Here is a 21,480-nt window from a genome sequence, read left to right on the forward strand (position 1 = left end):
ATCATTCAACGAGTCATTTCACAGCTGAAGAGGTTATTCCGATGGCGCAGGATAGGTCTTTGTTTTAATCTTGTCTCGCGGGAAAAAGCAGCTTACGAACACTGTTTTACAAGTGTAGTACTGCCGAGAATCGATCCATCCCGGCCCGCCGATAAATGTTTCACCGGAGTCTCGAAATTTGTCTCCCGCGCTCGTTGCATCCGGCATGCACTTCGCGCAATATCACATCTGGGAAGACGTGTCAGGAAATGCCTCATAAGTGCAGCGGGTTCCATTAGGCCAGGTGAATAATGCGACGCAAGGAAGGCAGATAGAGCGACGCGACGTATTGTGAGCGAACAATGGGAGTATTTTCTGGTGAAGCAATGGCTGAACTCATGGGTCTTACTTCGGAGTCGAGTACTGATGAGGAAATGATCACACTGGTGCTATTATATGACACTTCAGACGGAACAAACCTTAATAGAAAAGTGGATACAAGAAGAAAACTAAAGCTCGCTGTGGATCGCTTTGTGGTCTGATTTTTGTGATAAACGGTTCACTACTTCCGATTAGATAGGAATCAGTTCCAAGAGGTTTACGCGCTTGTGTGGATATCTGTGTTTTATGAAAGTTGTAATGCACAAACACCAAATGTAAGCGGCGGAAAATTGACTATGTTCCCGAGGTAAGTTTCATTTAAATTTCTCAAATAAGAGTAGAGACAAACACTGCACACCTTATTTCACATCAACAGAAACAGGAAGTTATAAACTTAAGTTTCTGCAAATGATTTACCTCTTATAACGTCTTTAGAGGATGACCTGTAGCGTTCTGTACACAATGTACAGATCGTATCTTAGAAATACAGGATATCAACAATGAAAAAACAAAAATTTTGATCTTCTGTGAAAATTATGCAGTACAAGTAAGATTTGTTTGAAAAAAATAAAATTTTGGATAGATGGAGCACACTCATACCGTCAGGCTATAAATAATCCTTTCTGGAAGAAACAGATCTCGTTGAAAAGGCCACCAGGCATTAAAAGAAAAAAGGGAGTTTTGAATAATGTAAGGAAACCATCCTTGGTCGAGAAGCGCACCAGAAATACGCATTTATAAGACATTATCAAGACCCATGCTGTGCTATGGTATCGATGCCTGGAGAATAAAGCCAAAAGATACGAAAAGATTAACAGCCCGTGAAATCAAATCTTGAGACGAACAGCTGGTTACATTAAATGGGACAAAAAAAATGAATACGTGTCGATAGAACTTAAAATAGGACCCATGGCACATTACATACAGGAGTACCAAACAAATGGAGAAAACATCTACAACAAATGAGCACAAAGACGATCCCAAAATCTATTATCACTACCGCTCCAATATAGCGAGTACATTAGGTCGAAAGATGGCAGGAGAATTTCTCAACAGCCCGTAAGAGTCGAAGAGCGGAACACGTGGGAGGAGAAGCAAGAAGAAAAAGGAGGAGGATGACGAGAAAGATAAAGTATAAGAAGAAATAATAGTATCCTTCAAGCAAACTAAGATCATTTTAGATACGGTTTTACCGTACCCGGAATTGGTATCAAAAAAGTTCAAATGACTATGAACACTATGGCACTTAACATATGAGGTCATCAGTCCCCTAGACTTAGAACTACTTAAACCTAACTAACCTAAGGACATCACACAAATCCATGCCCGGGGCAGGATTCGAACCTGCGACCGTAGCGGACGCGCGGTGCCAGACTGTAGCGCCTAGAACCGCTCGGCCACTCTGGCCGGCGTGGTACTACATTAGGATTAAATTACACATGAGTGCAGAAACACATAAACGCGAATCACAGATGCAATATAATACAGCTGTTAAGAACAGAGATATGACCCACAGAATACCACAGAAGCAAACAGCCTGTAACCATGTAAGATTGCTGATTCAAATGTCAATACAGCTGTCACGAAACTTCATTATGAAATAAACTTTTATAATTCCAAAGCTACACAAATACCTACTCCAACAAAAAGTTTAATGACTACTATAGCTCCAACAGCACCAAAGGAGCAAACTTATATGATAGTGCGACAGCAGCTGAGATATCGCTGTATGTATATCGAGACCACCTGATGGACATAGCAAACCACGATTCTACAATACGTTATACTATCTACTTAAAATTTTGAAATATTGTATCATACTATGTACTTATGACTGGTAACCTGAATCTGGCAATCACACCGAAATATGCTTATTGTAATAAGCAGTATAACCAAACACGGCAGCGTCTTTGGTCCCATAATATATATGTAAAAACACCTCAAATGGTCACAAGCTCATTTCCCTGTCGCGTTACATTCTGTATAACATCACGTGGCCTTAGTGACTCTGAAGCGAGCAAACATGGCGTCTAGAATCTAATAAGCGGGAAGAACATACAAAATATAATTTTGACAATAGTGGCAAAACAAAAGAAAATACCGCACTTTTGAGTCTTGTTTCAAAATAATGTTTTGTTCGCATTAGTCAACGGCTGAACAAATACACTCTTAACAGAGATGTATGCCCTATACGACAACTCAGTTAAAAGCAACACGACCTTAACAAGCGAAGACACAGGTACACCAGGGCATGGCGTCAGTTTGAAACACGGATTCTACATTCGGAGGAAGAGACCTTCCGCGTAGATGGCTGATTATGGAAACATATGTCGTTACATGAACACGGGATCAATATCTGCACTCAGAGACACAAGCATAAAAGAGAAATTTTCAACGTATTTGTGCAAGGATGGCGGCTGACAAGACGAAGCAGGACTCAGTGTGGGGAACAGCAGTTGGGTGATTGAGGACGCGACCGTCCGCTGCCCCCGCTGGAGGTGAAGCTCCGCGCCTGCGGCCAGTTGCCGCGGCGTCACCGAAATACCCCGGCGGGCGGCGCGTGGTGTGCGCATGCGCCCTGCTGCGCTGCTAACCGAGCCTGGGGCACCAGCGCCCGGCTTACCAACACATTCATCTTGAACACACTACGCATTGCAGGCTGAACTTGGAAGCCATACTTTTCTTCTCTTGGTAAACAACAGGTAAGAGTTAATGTTCTACAGACAACCGACGCCCTATTAATTCGCCCACGTGGGCCACATACGTTACAACAGAATTCGTATTTGTAGGGATCGGGGTTTAAATCCCCGACCGGCCGTCCAAATTTAGGTTTTCAATCGTTCCCTTACTTAACACCCTGCGAATACTGGATTTCTTCATCAAGGCTACGGTTTCCGAATGAATCTTTACTGTGCAGAAGGTTGTGCACTATTTTGAAACTTCCTGCCTGATCAAAACTGTATGGGACTCGAACTCAGAACCTTGCCATTTGCGGGCATTGTTCTTACCTATTGAGTTATCCAGGTGGGGCTCGCGATTCATCCCCTGAGTTTACTTCCACCATTACCATTCTTCTAAGCTTGACGTAAGTTCTCCTGCATTTCTTACGAGACTAGCAATCTCGAAAGAAAGAATACTGCGGAGAATTGGCTTAGCCGCAGTCTAAGATATTATTTTTAATTATTCCTAAAATGTAATGAATTAAAATTGATGAAGTTACTTTAGTTTTAATTGATCTCATTAACCGTAGAACCCTGAGTGGGCGAGGGGGGGGGGGGGGGCGAATGTTAAATTATTACTAAACCATCGTAAACTTTCCTACCCCATATTTTATTCAAAGGAAATCACAATTTATAGTTTATGTACTAGTTAATTACGAGGTCTCCAATGGTATTTACTAGACTTTGGTAATCTAGCGATCAATGAAACAGAATTACGTACTAAGAAAAACACCTCTTCACAAAAAATCTCTTTATAAACTGATTAGCTTTAAATTTTATAATAAAACTGAAAGGCTCCAGAAAATAGTCTTTTACTCACGTGTAACCTGCAGTACTAACGCAACACTCCTGCACTCAGAACTGATCTGGCCAATGTGAAATACCTTATGATATGGATGATAAAAGACAATGTTTACGCAGTAAGTCAAAATTACTGTTAAACATAAAATCAACGACACCAAAAGAAGCGAGCTCGATTTTAATAATGACATAATTAACCATAGGGCGGTTAGCAATAGAGAGAGAAGATGCTCGATTTTCGGTCACCAGATAACGCACGAAACGATTCAGAAAATAATTTAGTAAATAACAAATACCATAATATTTAAATATTTTCGCCATCATGGTAGCATTTTATTACTGAAAACAACAAAATTTTTTTACAATGGCGCATGTGCTGTCTCACTTACGTCTATTAGGCTCAAGATATCGGAACACGATAACGGCGCTAAAGAGTCTTCAATAATTTTATTAGTTCGTATAAAAAAGTTGAAAATTGAGTAGATATGTTTTCCGGAGAGCTATTTCGTTTTGGTATAGAAATACTATAATTTCCTGAATGAATCTATAATTCTGTAGCGGAATGTAAGCCGTACGCTGTTCTGGATCATCCTGGCAGTTCAAAAGTGAGTGCAGGAACGGGATTCGAACCCGGAACCATTCCTACCATTCCTTTCCGCTGCAAAATGAAAGATTCATTTTGCAAACAATCCCCTAGGCTGCTGCTAACTCATTTCTTCGCATCCTTTCTTTTTAAAGTGTTAGTCCCGCAAGGTATGCAGGCAAGCTTCTGAGAATCTCTCAAATCAGGAGACAGATACTGGCGTAGTAAAGTTGTAAAGACGGGTCAAAGATCGTGCACCGACAGCACAGTCGGTAAAAGTGCTGCACGCGATAGACAATCTTCCGCGTTCTATTCCCGGTTCGGCACACGGTTTTCATCCGATAGGAAGTTTCAAGGCAATGGCTAATTTACTCTTCCTTTCCTTCCCAAATGCTCTGTTTCTGAAGCTCTCGTGCACGTTGGGATTTCAAAATCTTCCTTCTTTTCCTCTCGAATATGATTCTTGAGCACATCTTCACCTCACTCATTTATTTTTGTTCATTGTTTTTGGCAAACTGGGACAACGAGGTGTAAACTTCATTGTCCAATGAGCAGCGAGATCACACAATCTAAATTCGAGAAGAATGGGAAACAAGAAAATACGAAGCCTCAATGGATGAAACACCCAGCATTCGTCTGAAATCATTTAAGGACATTCCGGGAAAAGTTTATTAGCATGACTAGACGGCGATTTGCGTGCTCTTCCAGCGCGAGACAAAATAGTAAAGTTAAGACACAAGACTCGTCTAGAGGCGTGTTTCGTGCACGTGGTTTTGTCCAGAAGCCACTAGCAACAAAGATGAATGCACTACGTGACTTAGAGCAATGCAGAAATCCTCATCATCTGTGTATCAATGGACAAAGGATGCAGGGTGTGGTGAATCACCATATATGGTGCGCTGCTCCATAGGTATCTATAGTTCTGACGGATGACTGGCGAGCGGCCATTACTTTGTTATAGCCTACTGAGAGTGAAATTCAATGGAGCCGATAGCATGGTCCCCTGATATTCGTTAAGGTTCAGAGTCGAAGAACTAGTTTAGGTCGTTGACAAAACGAATGTACGTCTCTATGAAAACACGTTACCAAAGTTTTCTTATTGTAACAACAGCTCAGAATCAGTCATTTTCTACATTTGCATTACAACGCTCTTCTCCGTAAAACAAGCATCACAGTATCATCATTCGAAGAAAGATACATTTTGTGGGCCGATCTAATTAGAGACTCGACAAAATCTGCTTCGAGCATTATGAGATTGTACCATATCATCGACTGTGCACCAAAATCAGAAAATAGTTGTATACTTGCTTCAGGAATATTAATAAATTCCGCTTTCAATAGATCATAAATTAGTATCTAGTGCAGACAGGAGTTGCCCAGATAAAGAGCCTTGCAAAAGATGACCTCTACAAATGTTGATTCAGGCTTCAGGAACTAGTTTTGCAAAATATATTAAATGAAAAATGAAGCCATATTTCTCGTGGAACGTGTTACTAATTTATAATTACTTGTTACATTAACATATGTTTACAAATATTATTGCGTCATGCGGAAAGTACCAGCGTGAAGGGCTCAGTCTTTTTGGATGTAGTAATAGCTAATCGTGACATCTGTAAAAAAGTATTTTTTATCACACAGATTTTTTTGTTGGCGTATGAACCATTCTGACTACGCTAACAGCATAAATTATTCGCAAGGTAGCTACAGTAAAAAAGATTCAGAAACTTAGAAATAGAAATGTGAATTTGACACAACACTGTTTTCCCACTGTCCATAATAACTGAACTGTTTGAGCGTTAAAAAAAGTTATAAATGAAACAAAGTGTCTGCTGATCTATCCATTCAATAATGACGCCAGTCATGCCAGAAAAATTACAGCTGGAAAGCCTCCTATGAAGATTAACTGCTGTAATAGTAGAATAAGTAGGTTCTATACGTAATCCGATAGGCACAACATAACTTGGCACTTCTCGCGGAGGGTGCTGGGAGCAGCTGTAAGCGATACCTGCCCCCACCCCTACAAACATTTCTCTCGCTGGGCAAACACCGTATAAAAGAAACATGCACAAGTGTTTGTACGAAAACTGAGGCACACCAATCGTTCGAAATAGTCGAAATTACAATATTCATGCAACAAATTACGAAATGAGTTCAACGAGTTCCTAAATACAATACATACCCATTCCTGACGTTCTCTAATTTGGTTGGTAATCTTAATTCACTTGTCTATACATTACACATAGAGGATAAGAAGGTAGGTACCTAATTTGAGAGTGATGTATTTTGGGTTCATGGTCACTACCCTATAGGAAGTTAGTTCTACAGCATTTGACGTCTCTTTTTTATGCCTATGAATCTATTCCTTATGGATGAGGCACTATTAAATTTCTGCCAGAGACATGCAGTAACATAAATATCTTAATGTTTTAATATTGATATCTGCACGACACTCATGTTTGAGAGGTAAAAGAACGGAATTACACAATAGGAACGAAAGTAAACCTGTACGTTTCGTACGATAAATTGCAAAGTGTGAGAATATACGCTATCTGTTGTAATTATAGAGCTTCGTTACCATGAGTTCAAAGGCAGATACACCTCTTAATATTTATCCGTTATATTTAATTTACGACCGATTCTATGTAATGGTTTTATGCTTACTTAACTCTACGATTTTGAAAGAGGATGTAGATGAAGATGAAATGGGAGATGCGATACTGCGTGAAGAGTTTGACAGAGCACTGAAAGACTTGAGTTGAAAGAAGGTCCCCGGAGTAGACAACATTCCATTAGAACTACTGACGGCCTTGGGAGAGCCAGTCTTGACAAAACTCTACCCTCTGGTGAGCAATATGTATGAGACAGGCGAAATACCCTCAGACTTCAAGAAGAATATAATAATTCCAATACCAAAGAAAGCAGGTGTTGACTGATGTGAAAATTACCGAACTATCAGTTTAATAAGTCACAGCTGCAAAATACTAACGCGAATTCTTTAGAAACGAATGGAAAAACTGGTAGAAGCCGACATCGGGGAAGATCAGTTTGGATTCCGTAGAAATATTGGAACACGTGAGGCAATACTGACTCTACGACCTATCTTAGAAGAAAGATTAAGGAAATGCAAACCTACGTTTCTAGCATTTGTAGACTTAGAGAAAGCTTTTGACAATGTTGACTGGAATACTCACTTTCAAATTCTAAAGGCGGCAAGGGTAAAATACAGGGAGCGGAAGGCTATTTACAATTTGTACAAAAAGTCGGGTGATGATGAGGGAATTAGATTAGGAAATGAGACACTTAAAGTAGTAAAGGAGTTTTGCTATTTGGGGAGCAAAATAACTGATGATGGTCGAAGTAGACAGGATATAAAATGTAGACTGGCAATGGAAAGGAAAGTGTTCCTGAAAAAGAGAAATTTGTTAACATCGAGTATTGATTTAAGTTTCAGGAAGTCGTTTCTGAAAGTATTTGCATGGAGTGTAGCCATGTATGGAAGTGAAACATGGACAATAAATAGTTTGGACAAGAAGAGAATAGAAGCTTTCGAAAATGGTGCTACAGAAGAATGCTGAAGATTAGATGGGTAGGTCATATAACTAATGAGGAGGTACTAAATACAATTGGGGAAAAGAGGAGTTTGTGGCACAACTTGACCAGAAGAAGGGATCGGTTGGTAGGACATGTTCTGAGGCATCAAGGGATCACCAATTTAGTATTGGAGGGCAGAGTGTGAAGGGTAAAAATCATAGAGGGAGGCCAAGAGATGAATACACTAAGCAGATTCAGAAGGATGTAGGTTGCAGTAAGTACGGGGAGATGAAGCTTGCACAGGATAGAGTAGCATGGAGAGCTGCAGCAAACCAGTCTCAGGACCGAAGACCACAACAACAACAACAACAACGATTTTACCGCTATTTTGTCTAGTTTTCATGTAACTGCTTTATACCTGACTGTGTGATTTTATTCATGTTGAATTTTCTTATTTTGCCATGTTTCATCCAGTAGTCTTATTTCAGACTGTATATAATGGTTTATAATTACGATGTGGCTTCACCACAGTTTAATGTCTAACTTTATGTAATCATTTTCTATCTCAACGTGTAGCTTCATTATTGATGGGGTTTCTTAGCTTGCCGTGTCGTACTATTACTAGCGTCGTCGAGACGTTCAAAATTTGTATGGCGCTGTTCAAAAAAATGTTCAGATGTGTGTGAAATTTCAAGGGACTTAACTGCTAAGGTCACCAGTCCCTAAGCTTACACACTACTTAACCTAAATTATCGTAAGGACAAGCACACACACCCATGCCCGAGGGAGGACTCGAACCTCCTACGTGACCAGCCGCACAGTCTATGACTGCAGCGCCTCAGACCGCTCGGCTAATCCCGCGCAGTATTATCTTCTTATAAAGATTTTTACTGAATTTGAAATATGTATTTTGTAATGTTTGTTACGTCATGTGCGCATACTTTAATTGATAATAAGAGAAAAAACAAAATTGTAAAATAAAGTTGCTGCTAGACGTCGCAGCTCACCGTTATTGCAGTTTACGATTCTATGGCAAAATTTACAAACGTTTCACTGAAGCATTTTCTTCTTTTCGTCACAGAGGCGCTGTAATCAGATGAATAGAAATAGGTGCACAATGGTAATTTACGACATGCTAGTCAATGGCCCTTGAATATCCGATGGCACGTGCGACCCCACCTCCATGCTACGAGGGTAGGACAGGCCAGCATTTCATAACTTATAATTGGAAACCCCATTCGTAACTTTGTATATATCGAACAGGGCACTACTCGACGCGCCACGGTGGCCGTGTAACGAACTACGACGTATCACAGCAGGCAGTACAGTGCGAATGAGGCTCACGTATCGTGCAGATAGCAGCTCTAAGCATTTCAGTACTTGCCCAGTGTTTATCTCCTGCACACCTACGTATCATTTGAAGAACAGACGAGCAGGTGGGTGATGAATATTGCAACCACAGAAGAAAAAAATGAACTGATCCTGATTTATGCAGAATGTAGGGGAAAACGTTGAGGCTGCTGTTGCCTTGTGTGCTGAGCGTTTTCCGGAGAAAGCTCCCTGTCGTTCGTTCTTTTACAAGGTTGAGAACGCTTTTATGTCCGATGGCAGCGTACAGACTGGCAAAAGGAAACGAAGCAAACGAGCTAGGTGTACTAGCGGCAGTGCTTCATAACCCACGGATAAGTAAGTGCTCGGCAGTTACGGTACGCATATCACAAGTATCATCCATACCACGTGTCACTGGATCAGGAACTTCATGGTGCCGATTTCCATAACCGGGTAGTGTTTTGTGAATGGGCACGCAAACAAATCCAAACGACGTGCACGTTCTTTGCCGTTCCGGTGAGTTCACACTCACAAATCGTGGCAGCGTTAACCGGCATATCGGGCTTACTGGAACGTAGACAATCCCCACTGGTCACAGCAAATCGACCATCTACGTCCTTCGTCGGTTAACATATGGTTGCAATTCATGGGAAAAAAACTCATTAGTCCGTACTTTATCGACAGTACTTTGACTGGACGCAGATATCGAACGTTTTTGGAATAGGAACCACCCGTGCTACTGCAGGATGCTGCCCTGGACGTTCCACAACGTATGAACGTATGTGGCTTCAGCACGACGGATGCCCAGTGCATTACGTAATTAAATGGTTCTGAGCACTATGGGACTTGGAACATCTGAGGTCATCAGTCCCCTAGAACTTAGAACTACTTAAACCTAACTAACCTAAGGACATCACACACATCCATGCCCGAGGCAGGAATCGAACCTGCGACCGTAGCAGCAACGCGGTTCCGGACTGATGCGCAAAGAACCGCTCGGCCACAGAAGCCGGCCATTACGTAATTAAATCACGGTATGTATTAGACCGTGTTTCCACTGGTCCGCGGATCGGCAGACGTGGCTCTATTAATTGTCCCGCTAGATCGCCGGATTTGACATCGTCGTAGTATGCGCCCGCGCATTGTCGTGCAAAATGATGAATAGGTTGCGCAGAAAGTTTCGCCGCTTCTTTCGCAAAGCTGGTCGCAGGTGATGCTCCAAAAACGAATAGTAATACTGTGCACTGACGGTCTGCCGTGGAGGAACGTAATGCGTTAGGATGACACCCATGACAGTCATACACGAGAATCACCATAACTTTAGACCGCTCCATTCGCACCATCAACAGAACAGGCTCTGCTGACGGTATACTACATCGCTGGCAACGGGTTCTACACAACGATGGTGACTAGTTTGAAGAACAGTAACAGCTACAAACGTTTAACTCTTTTGTATCGGTTGTGAATAAATAGTTGCCACCATTTAATTTCCAGACCTCGTTGTCAGGTGTACTAGTAAGTGCCAACAGGCCGTGAAGACATGGTAGACCGCATTAGAAACGCCTGTGCTGACATTCCCGCAGATACGCTGTACGGTCATTTTAGTGCAGTTGGCGGTACTACGTGTGAACACTTACTCTAATGGAAAAGTAGAGTAGCATTCGCCTCGAACCACAGCCACAGTGGTGCGTTGAGTAGCTCCCTGTTTGATATGTTGGAGGAAGACGACGTTGTGAGTGAGGTTTCCCCTTAGAAATTATGAAATATTGGCCTTCCTACTCTTCCACCACGCAGGTGGTGTCCTAAGTGCCATTGGATATTCAAGGGCCACTGAGCAGCATGACGTAAATTACGATTGTGCACTCGTTTCTATACCACCGATTACTGAGGCACCTGTGGCGAAACGAAAATATGCTTCATCAGACAAAACATATGCAGACTTTACCGTAGAATCGTAATCTGCAGTAAGAAGCAGGGGTTCCCATTAAAGATTTCAAAGTAGTTCCCCCACCCCCGCACGGGGTGGGGTGGGAGATCGAATGCGGTATCATTGGATGTCCCCCTCCGAGACAAACAAATCAGAATTGTAACTTTTTTTTGATCCGAGGTGTAGTTTTCGAGAGATTTCAATGTCTTCAGTTAAAATTAACACCCTACTTGATGATGTTGCATAGCTTAGTGGTATGTACCAATTGTCATCAATTAACTTTGTATTGTGGCACTGTATTTATTATTTGGTTTCTGTTCTTTTAGAATGATTTGGTAATGAGCTTAGGTTCGAAACTAGTCGTCAACTGATGTTAACCTTTACCGATATTTTCACTCTCAGCAATCCTGCGCAAATACAATGATATATTGCATGTACTGCAGTGCAGTGCGTGTATGGTTACCATCAACTAGTAAAGAAACCAGACTGCATTTTTTTATGTTTTACATGTGGTAAGGGTCTTATCGATTGTACGCCTATTCTAAGGACCTCTTCCATGTTTTTTGTCGCGTGCACTGTTCGTCCATTTGGTGTTGATGTTCGACCTAGCTGCGCCCTTCCGTATGTAATTTCGCCACTCAATTCTGGATCTCCCTCTCCCTCTAGTTCAATCTGTTGTTCTGCAAAATGTTGGAGGATGAGATTAGTGTTTAACGTCCCGCCGACAATGAGGTCATTAGAGACGAAGCACAAGCTCGGATTAGTGGAGGACGGAGAAGGAAAGCGGCCGTGCCCGCAAACATCCCGCTATTTGATTTACGCGATTTAGGTAAATCACGGAAGACCTAAACCAGTATGGCCGGACGTGGATTTGAACCATCGTCTTCCCGAGTGCGAGTCCAATATGCTAAGCACTGTGCTACCTCGCTCGGTTGCAGAATGCTATTGTAAATAGTCTATTCTCCGACATTCCTGCTGCAAGGAAAGCACAGTTCACCCTTCGCTTCTTTAGCACTTCGACGATGTTACGGTGTTTATACAGTTCTCTTAATTTTTAATTATTTCTTACCTCCAATTCCATCTTATTTTCATCATGTATCGTCCAAAAGTTATTAGCAATTTACCTTCGAATATTAATAGTTTTCTTCATCTTTCTTACTAAATGTTAATGCTTCGCAATCCTATAATGTTACTGGTGTACTAGCCGATTGCCGGCCGGTGTGGCCGTGCGTTTCTAGGCGCTTCAGTCTGGAACCGCGAGACCGCTACGGTCGCAGGTTCGAATCCTGGCTCGGGCATGGATGTGTGTGATGTCCTTAGGTTAGTTAGGTTTAAGTAGTTCTAAGTTCTAGGGGACTGATGACCACAGCAGTTAAGTCCCATAGTGCTCAGAGCCAACAACAGTTGACGTGTTTGTATCCGGCAGTTAGCTGCTAGATTTGATATAAAATACGGGTGAGAACCGCGGGCCGCATGAATACTTGAAAGGGATGGGAACCACCGACCGGTTAAAACCAATACCGGTATTTTACTTCTGAATAACCGGTAATTTGAGGTATTTGTCTGGTCTCGGTTATAAATGGCGTTTCTTTTAATTTTTTTTACTAATAACCGAGTGAAAGAACCGAAACGTCACTTAGCTAATGCAGCAGTGCTAAAATTTGTCGTTTTTAAATAAACCCTCTTTATAAAAGGAGTAATTGTTATTCGTAAACTTTGCAGGGGTTTGAAGTTTTGCGTTATTATAGAAAATGGGAAGAGAGATCATTACTATTTTAATAACAATGCCGACAGAAACGAGCATGAGAATTTGTACAGAATTAATGAGACAATAATGTCGCTGTTGCCGTATGGCGAATTTTACGGTACGCGTGTGCGTGCAGCGTGCAAGACGTGGCCCCACCTGATCTGGCTCCACGTGGTTTCTCGCTGTCGTCGCTGGACATCCCCTGTGTTGCAGAGTGGCACCAACACTGGTCTGGAAATATTTTACAAAGTTACGTACCGATGAAGCAGAGCGCTTTATTTGCTTTAAAAGATTAAACATTTGTCTGCCATTTCTATGAAATAACAAAAGAGTAAGGAAATTATGGCAAGAATAATAAATTAGAAACAAAACTACAATAAAAATAGGAAGTAGGTAATGTGTGCCTAAATAATAGGTCTTATCTGCTTGCCGCCCTCGAAATCGGTCAAATTCTTCAATGTGAAATATCACCTTTTAGTACTGACTATTCGTAATGCCCAAACAATGGTATCATCTCCGATTACAGCATGAGTTTTGAGCACAGCTAAAAAAAATATCAATAGGAGAATACTGGTGATTTTTTGTAGCATTCAATCACTTTTCGAGAAAAAAATGGTTCAAATGGCTCTGAGCACTATGGGACTTAACTGGTGAGGTCATGAGTCCCCTAGAACTTACAACTACTTAAACCTAACTATCCTAAGGACAAGACACACATCCATGCCCGAGGCAGAGTGTAGCGCCTAGAACCGATTTTTTTTTTCTTCTTTTTCGCTTTCGTTCGTTGCATCTGCTCGGGGCGGACGTCGTAAGACATCCGTTTAAGTTCGGTGTTGATCGATTAACTCAGTTTTTTTATTATTATTATTACAGAGGTCTGATAACCCTCTGACCGAACACGCTGAGCTACCGTGCCAGCGCCACCCCGGCAGGCGTTTGTCGAGAAAAGCAGCAAACGGCGTACGTACTAAGTTTCTTTATTTGCCTACTTAATTTAATATTTCCATTCTGTTTATCTTGAAACTGAGAGCTAAAATTATTCATTCTTTTTGCGATTTATACGTTGATTACAGGAAATAATAGGAATAGCGTCCGCTCCCCAGTAGCTGAGTGGTCAGCGCGACAGAATGTCAATCCTAAGGGCCCGGGTTCGATTCCCGGGTGGGTCGGAGATTCTCTCCGCTCAGGGACTGAGTGTTGTGTTGTCCTAATCATCATCATTTCATCCCCATCGACGCGCAAGTCGCCGAAGTGGCGTCTAATCGAAAGACTTGCACACGGCGAACGGTCTACCCGATGGGAGGCCCGAGTCACACGGCATTATTATTATTATAGGAATAAAGAACCGAAAATCTGTTATTTTGGGCGGTTGTAACTGTCAGGGTAAATGGCGTGAAAAAAAGATACAACCGGAAACCGGTTGTTTCAGCGATAACCGCTATCCCTAATATTTGATAAGGCCGCAGGCGCAGTTTGGCGACCACTGGCGTAGCTGGTCTGCCGAATCTCTGGCTTCCACAACACCGGCCAGCTGTTGAGACTGATGCAGTACGTTGGTACGCCGCCTTCCCAGACGGTCCCCGGAGTGTCGCCCTCGCGCCTCTCGCTGTGCGTGGGAGAGCGAGGGGGCGCCGTGTCTGGGAGCACGCGCCAGAGGCGCCTCCGCTGCCGCTGCCGCTACCGCTGGCGCTGGCGGCATCGATTCGCGGCGCTGGCGCTGGCTTGCTCCCTGGCCCGCCAGACGCGGCCCGGTTTGCTCGCTTGGCTGCCGGAGTGGCACCGCTCCACGGCCGCAGCCGGCGGACACCCGCGCCCTCGCGCTCGCACTGCGCAACCGGCACTCGCCTCGCCTTAGAGCCCATTTAACACGTTCCTTAAACCGCGCCCTAAAGGAATCGGCTGAAGTCCCGCGCGGTTAGCCGCGTCTCAAAGCGCGCATTAGTATCGTACGCCCGATAGCAATCACGGCGCCGAGTGCTACGAGAGGCGATCAGTAAGTAACAACAATTTCAGTTCCGATAGGTAACGGCGTCACACTTTCTTTCACTTGCGCCTCTTTCCCGCAGTGTTCGCAGGGTCGGCGTGGTTACAACGGATTTGGCAAGGTTAATGGAAAGAGGTGGCCGTATGCCCTTCCTGCCGCCACCTCATACCCCCCAGGGCGGAATCGCTGTACCCCAGCTGTCTGCGTCTAGTGTAAACCATGAAATAGTGCGGAAGTGTTACAAATGTCTGCATGTCGTGTAACTGAGGCGAGATGTGGGGAACAGCCCAGTATTCACGTAGTGGGATGTGGACAACCACCTAAAAACCACATCCAGGCTGGCCGACACACCGACCCAAGTCGTTAATCCGCCGGGCGGATTTGATCCGGGTCCGGCGCGCCTACCCCAGTCCAGGAAGCAGCGCATCAGCGCTCTCGGCTAACCTGGCGGCTAGATGAGGGCGTTACACGTAGCCTTCAAAATGGCGTCTGTAACGGAGGTGCGTTCTGAGCATACAGCTGTCACTGAATTTCTTTTGGCGGAAAACCGGAGCGTCGCAGATATTCAGAGGGGGCTGCAGAACCTCGTAGTGAACAAAAGCACGGTAAGTCGTCGGGCGAGACGTCTATCTCCAGTGCAACAAGGTCGCGCAAACCTGAACAATCCCCCGTGTGTCGGCCGGCCGCACACATCTGTGACTCCTGCAATGTTGCAACGTGCAGACACTCTTATTGGAGGTGATCGACAGATCACGGTCGAAAACTTCGCTGATCAACTGAACGTCTCTGTTGGTGGCGAGTAGGTTATTGATGTAGCAAGACATTGGCTCCGGCGTCGACCAGTAGAGTGGTACCATCTGGATATACAGGCCCTCCCAATAATGTGGGATAAGGCTGTCCCACTGAACATAGATTGTGGCCGAGCGGTTCTAGGCGCTTCAGTCTGCAACTGCGCGACCGCTACGGTCGCAGGTTCGAATCTTGCCTCAGGCATGGATGTGTGTGATGTCCTTAGGTTAGTTCGGTTTAAGTAGTTCTAAGTTCTAGGGGACTGATGACCTCAGATGTTAAGTCCCATAGTGCTCAGAGCCATTTGAACCGTTTTTGAACGTAGATTATGCTGAAAAATAGGGTTTTGTACTAAAAAAAATGAGGAAAATATGGTGTATGGAACCCCGAACAAAACGAACCTGCTTTCAGAAAAAAACTTGATGTATTACTTATTGAACTCCCCTCTTAAAATAATATCGGCAACTCTTGCTTCCTCTGCGGCTGATGCATTGAATGGGGTCGCAAGTGAACAATACGAAAAGAAGAAAATGGTCATTAAACTTGAAAATGTGGATGAGGACGAGTGGGGAGCTTAACTTTTCTACGAAAACCATTTCTTTTAGGGCTCGTATCATTGAACGTGTGGAATATTAGTCTTTGCCCTCAAGTATTTTTCTTTATTTTATGAAGGCATTTACACGAATTATATGAGAAATAGCTAAGGGGCAACATACGCTCATTCTTATCTACTACATAAAATATTTAAAAAACGTACATCTTCAAAGACGCGAAAAACTATAATTTACAAACACATTCGACCCGTAGCATATGGTCGCCATCAACATTGTGCTCCAGCTATGCCTAAGCAACTGACGAGGTAACGCTGCCTGCTCACAATGTCTACGAGTACAATTGCTATGAAAACAACAATGAACTAAATAGTAAAATTCTGTGTAAAGCGAATACACTATGAGTTAATAATAAAAAAATACGCCAGGAGCAATATAATAAGGTCTATGGTAAAATATCAGTTAAAAATCTTAAAATCCCAGATGACAAGGATGTATTTATGACGTGTCCAGCACGCTGCACTGGAAGCAGCACACATCTAAAGAACCACAGGGTACAGCGACAGCGCGCAACACACATTCAAGACAAGTAGCAAAATATAGGAAAAGATGCGAACAAATACTGTATTATTCTACTAGCACTGTACAATGGGTCGTCCTGTTCTCCAGTGTGATAGCGCCACATTTCCATATTAATGAACTGTTGTAACAAAAAATTATGTTTCACAAAATATAAATAAAAAAACTTCGGTTGGTTTATTCATAATTCCATCTCATTTATGCACCCTCCTCCTTTCTGTCAAGCATGTATTAAAAAAAAAAAAGTACTTTCTATATGTAAAAGCCTTCCTCCCGCAGTACGTCTCTTTGAAAACTGAACTGATTGTGAAAGCAGTTTTTTTTTCGCTATTGTCTGTGCCTTACACACTATTTCTTTTCACAAGCGGCATATTTCGTTTAATGTTGTACCATGCCTGCTCGTGTTAAGATTCACTTCTGACTAGTAAAGGCAACAGCTTCGGTTCATGTAGTTCAATTAAAACACACGGGCTCTCTGTGCACCTTGTTGCTATAATGTGCCTTTTTCCCCCTTCAATATCACTTTGTCGGCACCGTGAGGAAGTTGCCAACAAGTGCACAGCTGCAGACGTCTCCCTCGCTTAAAAGCAAAAGTGTAGATGTGCGCTTTTCGCTTCTATCGGCAACATTCGTGTTGACGTTTGGATGCAGTCGTTTCTTCGGTTTTGTACCATGTGCATCTGTGTGGGGAAAGACAATTACGGCAGTCTACACAGCTTTGGGGTCTTGTTCTCCGCTAAAATGATCGTGTAAATAGGCACTAAAGCACAATTATAGAGTCACGGGACGACAGAGAGACTCTGTCAATCGCTACGAACCTATGTGAATTAAGAATGGCGGATATCGCTGAAACAGCCAATATTCGGTTGTGTAGCTTTTTCTTCAATGCCAGTTTTACTGTTAAAAACACTCAAAATAACCGGTTTATCAAATAATCGATTTTCGTTTTTTATTCCTATTATTTCCTGTAATAAACGCAGAAACCAAACAAATACAGAGTCCCTCAGTTTCAAGGTACATAGAATGAAATATTTAATGAAATACGCAAATAAAAAAAGAAAGTAGTCCATCCACCGCTCGAAAAGGACAAGTGGGCGAATACTACAAGAAATCACCAGTATTCTCCTACTGATCCCAATTTTTTGAACTCTGCTCAAAAATCATTTTGCCATGGGGGATCATACGACTTTTGGGGCATTATGAATAGTCACTGCTGAATGGTGAAAAATAGGTTGAAGAGCTCTGTCTTTCGTGTTAATTTTTCCGTTTCCAAGAGTTACTAGCGGCTAAACCCATATTATCTAGGTACAGACAGCAGATCTGCTACTTTCTATTTTTATTGTATAATATGAATGAAATGCTGTGAAGAATTTAATTTATTACTATTACGGTACTTTCCTTTTTTATTATTTCATAGATATGGACGACAAATCTTCACTCTTTCAAAGCATATGAAGCATTGTACTTCACTGCTACGTTACATCACTTCGAAAAGTATTTCCAGACTAGGATTGATACTCTCGGTTTTTCGACAGTCAACCTCTCCATGATGCACGCCTTTTTGTAGCGCTGGCACAGGTGAGAGCTTATTTAACTCGTACTTTGTCTGTGCATCCAATGGCTTCCACTGGAGTATTTATAAGAAAAAGTGCCTCGGTCTCGCGAACGTACTGGCAGGCGTACCTGCCTTCCAACTCTCAAAGGCTCTGACGTTCGCTTCTCAGATTCGACTGAGCACCGTATGTGGCGGGAGGTTAAAGGTCGTCTGACTCACAGCTTACTGCAGTGCCGCTATGGAATGTAAATACTACGCAGCGCTCCAGACTTGCAACAGTTGCTGCCTTTCATCATAGACACCGGGCTATGACAGTCCACGAAATAAGCAAACGCAGTAGGTGAAGGCGCCTTCAACCACAATCACCGTACCGTCAACTATTACTGCAAATCACCTGCCTCAAATGGAATTTCTAAAAATTTAAGCATCCCAGCAACCCGCTTCTAGAAAGACGTCATAATCACCTGCAAATAATCAAAAAAAATCTGACTTTAACGTCTCATCAGTGATGAGGATTGGAGTCTGGTTCCTATCGAAAACAAGTTAGGTGTCTGAACCACCGTATCATTTCTCTCAATATTATCAAATTCAGCCCCTGACAAAAAAATGTGTGGAACCTGAATGTTGGAAGAGAAAAAATTACTCACAGCAAAATAACCCAGAAAGGCATTCAGCTGCAATTTGTTCAGCAATTTACGGGGTTTGAAAATCTCATTATTTTCTCTGCAGGATTTGCATCCCGTCTGAGTTCCGCAGACAATATATTTCTACAGGCAAATGGGAGCTAGCGTCAATGCTTTATGTTACGCCGCCCGGTGTGATCGCAGTTTTTAATTAGAAAGGCGTGGCTTTACTCAGAAGGAATCAGAACATTCTTAAAATACAAAGTGATGAGGCATCAACTTTATCGCCTCGCAAAAGACAACGGACTGTGTTGCACATTTACAGATTATACAAGGCAATCTACAGTACACTGAAGAGCCAAAGAAACTGGTACCCCTGTCCAATATCGTGTCGGGCCCCCGCGAGCACGTAAAAATGCTGCAACACGACGTGACAGGGACTCGACTAATGTCTGAAGTAATGCTGGAGGGAATTAACACCATGAATCTGCAGGGCTGTACATAAATCGGTAAGAGTGCGAGGGGGTGGAGATCTCTTCTGAACAGCACGTTGTAAGGCATACCAGAAATGCTCAATAATGTTCATGTATGGGGTGTTTGGGGGCCAGCGGAAGTGTTTAAACTCAGAAGAGTGTTACTGGAGCCGCTTTGTAGCAATTCTGGACGTGTGAGGTGTCGCACTGTCTTGCTGGAATTGCCCAAGTCGTCGGAAAGCACAATGGACAAGAATGGATGCAGGTGATCAGACAGGGTGCTTACGTACCTGTCACCTGTCAAGAGTCGTATCTAGACATATCAGGGGCCCCTTATCACTACAACTGCACACGCCCCACACCATTACAAAGCCTCCACCAGATTCAACAGTCCCCTGCTGACATGCAGGGTCTATTGATTCGTCAGGTTGTCTCCATACCCGGACACGTCCATCCGCTCGATACAATTTGAAACCAGACTCTTCCGACAAGGCAACATGTTTCCAATCACCAACTGTCCAATGTCGGTGTTCACGGGCCCAAGCGAGGCGTAAATAGTTGTGACGTGCAGTCATCAAGAGTACACGAGCGGACCTTCGGCTTCGAAAGCCCATATCGACGATGTTTCGTTGAATGGTTCGCACGCTGACACTTGATGATTGAAATCTGTAGCAATTTGCGGAGGGTTTGCACTTCCCTCAGGTTGAACGATTCTCTTCAGTTGTCGTTGGTCCTGTTCTTGCAGGATCTTTTTCCGGCCACAGCCTTGTCGGAGATTTGATGTCTCACCGGATTCTTGATATTCACGGTACACTCCGGAAAATTCCCACTTCATCGATACCTCGGAGATGCTATCCCATCGCTCGTGCGCCGACTATAACACAACGTTCAAACTCATTTAAATCTTGATAAACTGCCATTGTAGCAGCAGTAACCGATCTAACAACTGCGCCAGACATTGTTGTCTTATATATGCGTTACCGACCGCAGTGTTGTATTAAGTCTGTTTACATATTTGAATAAGCATGCCTGTAACATTTTGTTTGGCCCTTCAGTGAATATAAACTCTACGGACGTCTACTCGTATAGCTTAACGCTTGACGCACTAACTGAGAGAGGAGGTGAACCAAGCCGGGGTGGAATCCGCACGACGGTTTAACGACTGTTTATCTGATGCAATGGCCAGCCTGAGTGCGGCTTTTTCTCTTTTTTTGCGGGTTTCCACGCTCGTTTAGGTTGTCCCATTCTCCGTCTCAGAAAATACGGTACACAAGCAGTTAAACACGATAATACACAGAAAAAAGTTTACACGATTCACTGACAGATCACACTCATGGCTTAGATTAACTAGAACAGCAGCAACAGGAAGCACATCCTGCCATAGATTTTTTTTTAAACAATGGCAAACCATGAAATTGAAGACATTGTGCGACATGATAAACACTTACAGGGATTGTTTTGGGGTATTCTTCGAGCAGTCTGATGTAAGAAGCCAACAGTCTTCAGTGGCTCCTTATCGAGCAACTATTTTCGGCGAGACCAAACGGAGACGACTAAGTTACGTTCCTGTGAGACATGGCGAAGATAGTCCGTAGATTTGTGTAGTTTATCAACATGACGGCGTATCAACACACTTTTAATGCGATGTTGGGAACTCCTTCATGTGTAGTTTGGCACCGGTGGGCAGATCGTCATAGTCCTATCCCAGGGCCAGCTCAGGGATTAAATATGTTTAGAAGAAGACAAGTGAGTCGTCTGGCATTGTAGTCTAGGAGACATGGAGGGATGGGTCGGACACGTAATTGGAACGGTAATTGTTCCTTCGTGTGCACTGACACCTTTCCTTAAGCGTGACGGTTGTTTCTTAATGTGTGAGTGTCTGATGTAGGTGACTGTATATGTGCAGTGTAGTGTCGTGTCGTTGTTGT

General features: G+C 43.1%; 1 protein-coding gene across 3 annotated transcripts in view; it reads right to left on the reverse strand.

Annotated features, from left to right (window-relative positions):
* Positions 1-21,480, reverse strand: part of LOC126337007 (uncharacterized) — a 702,260-nt gene that overhangs the window by 345,798 nt on the left and 334,982 nt on the right. For 2 of the 3 annotated variants that reach the window (XM_050001254.1, XM_050001255.1), the window contains one exon: positions 13,155-13,229. The exons of the other annotated variant lie outside the window; for it this stretch is intronic. In XM_050001254.1, coding sequence (XP_049857211.1) covers positions 13,155-13,229 — 75 coding nt within the window. The remainder of the gene's footprint in view (positions 1-13,154; positions 13,230-21,480) is intronic. 3 annotated transcript variants of the gene reach the window in all.

The sequence above is a fragment of the Schistocerca gregaria genome, chromosome 2 (genome assembly GCF_023897955.1).
Source record: "Schistocerca gregaria isolate iqSchGreg1 chromosome 2, iqSchGreg1.2, whole genome shotgun sequence".
NCBI lineage: Eukaryota > Metazoa > Arthropoda > Insecta > Orthoptera > Acrididae > Schistocerca > Schistocerca gregaria.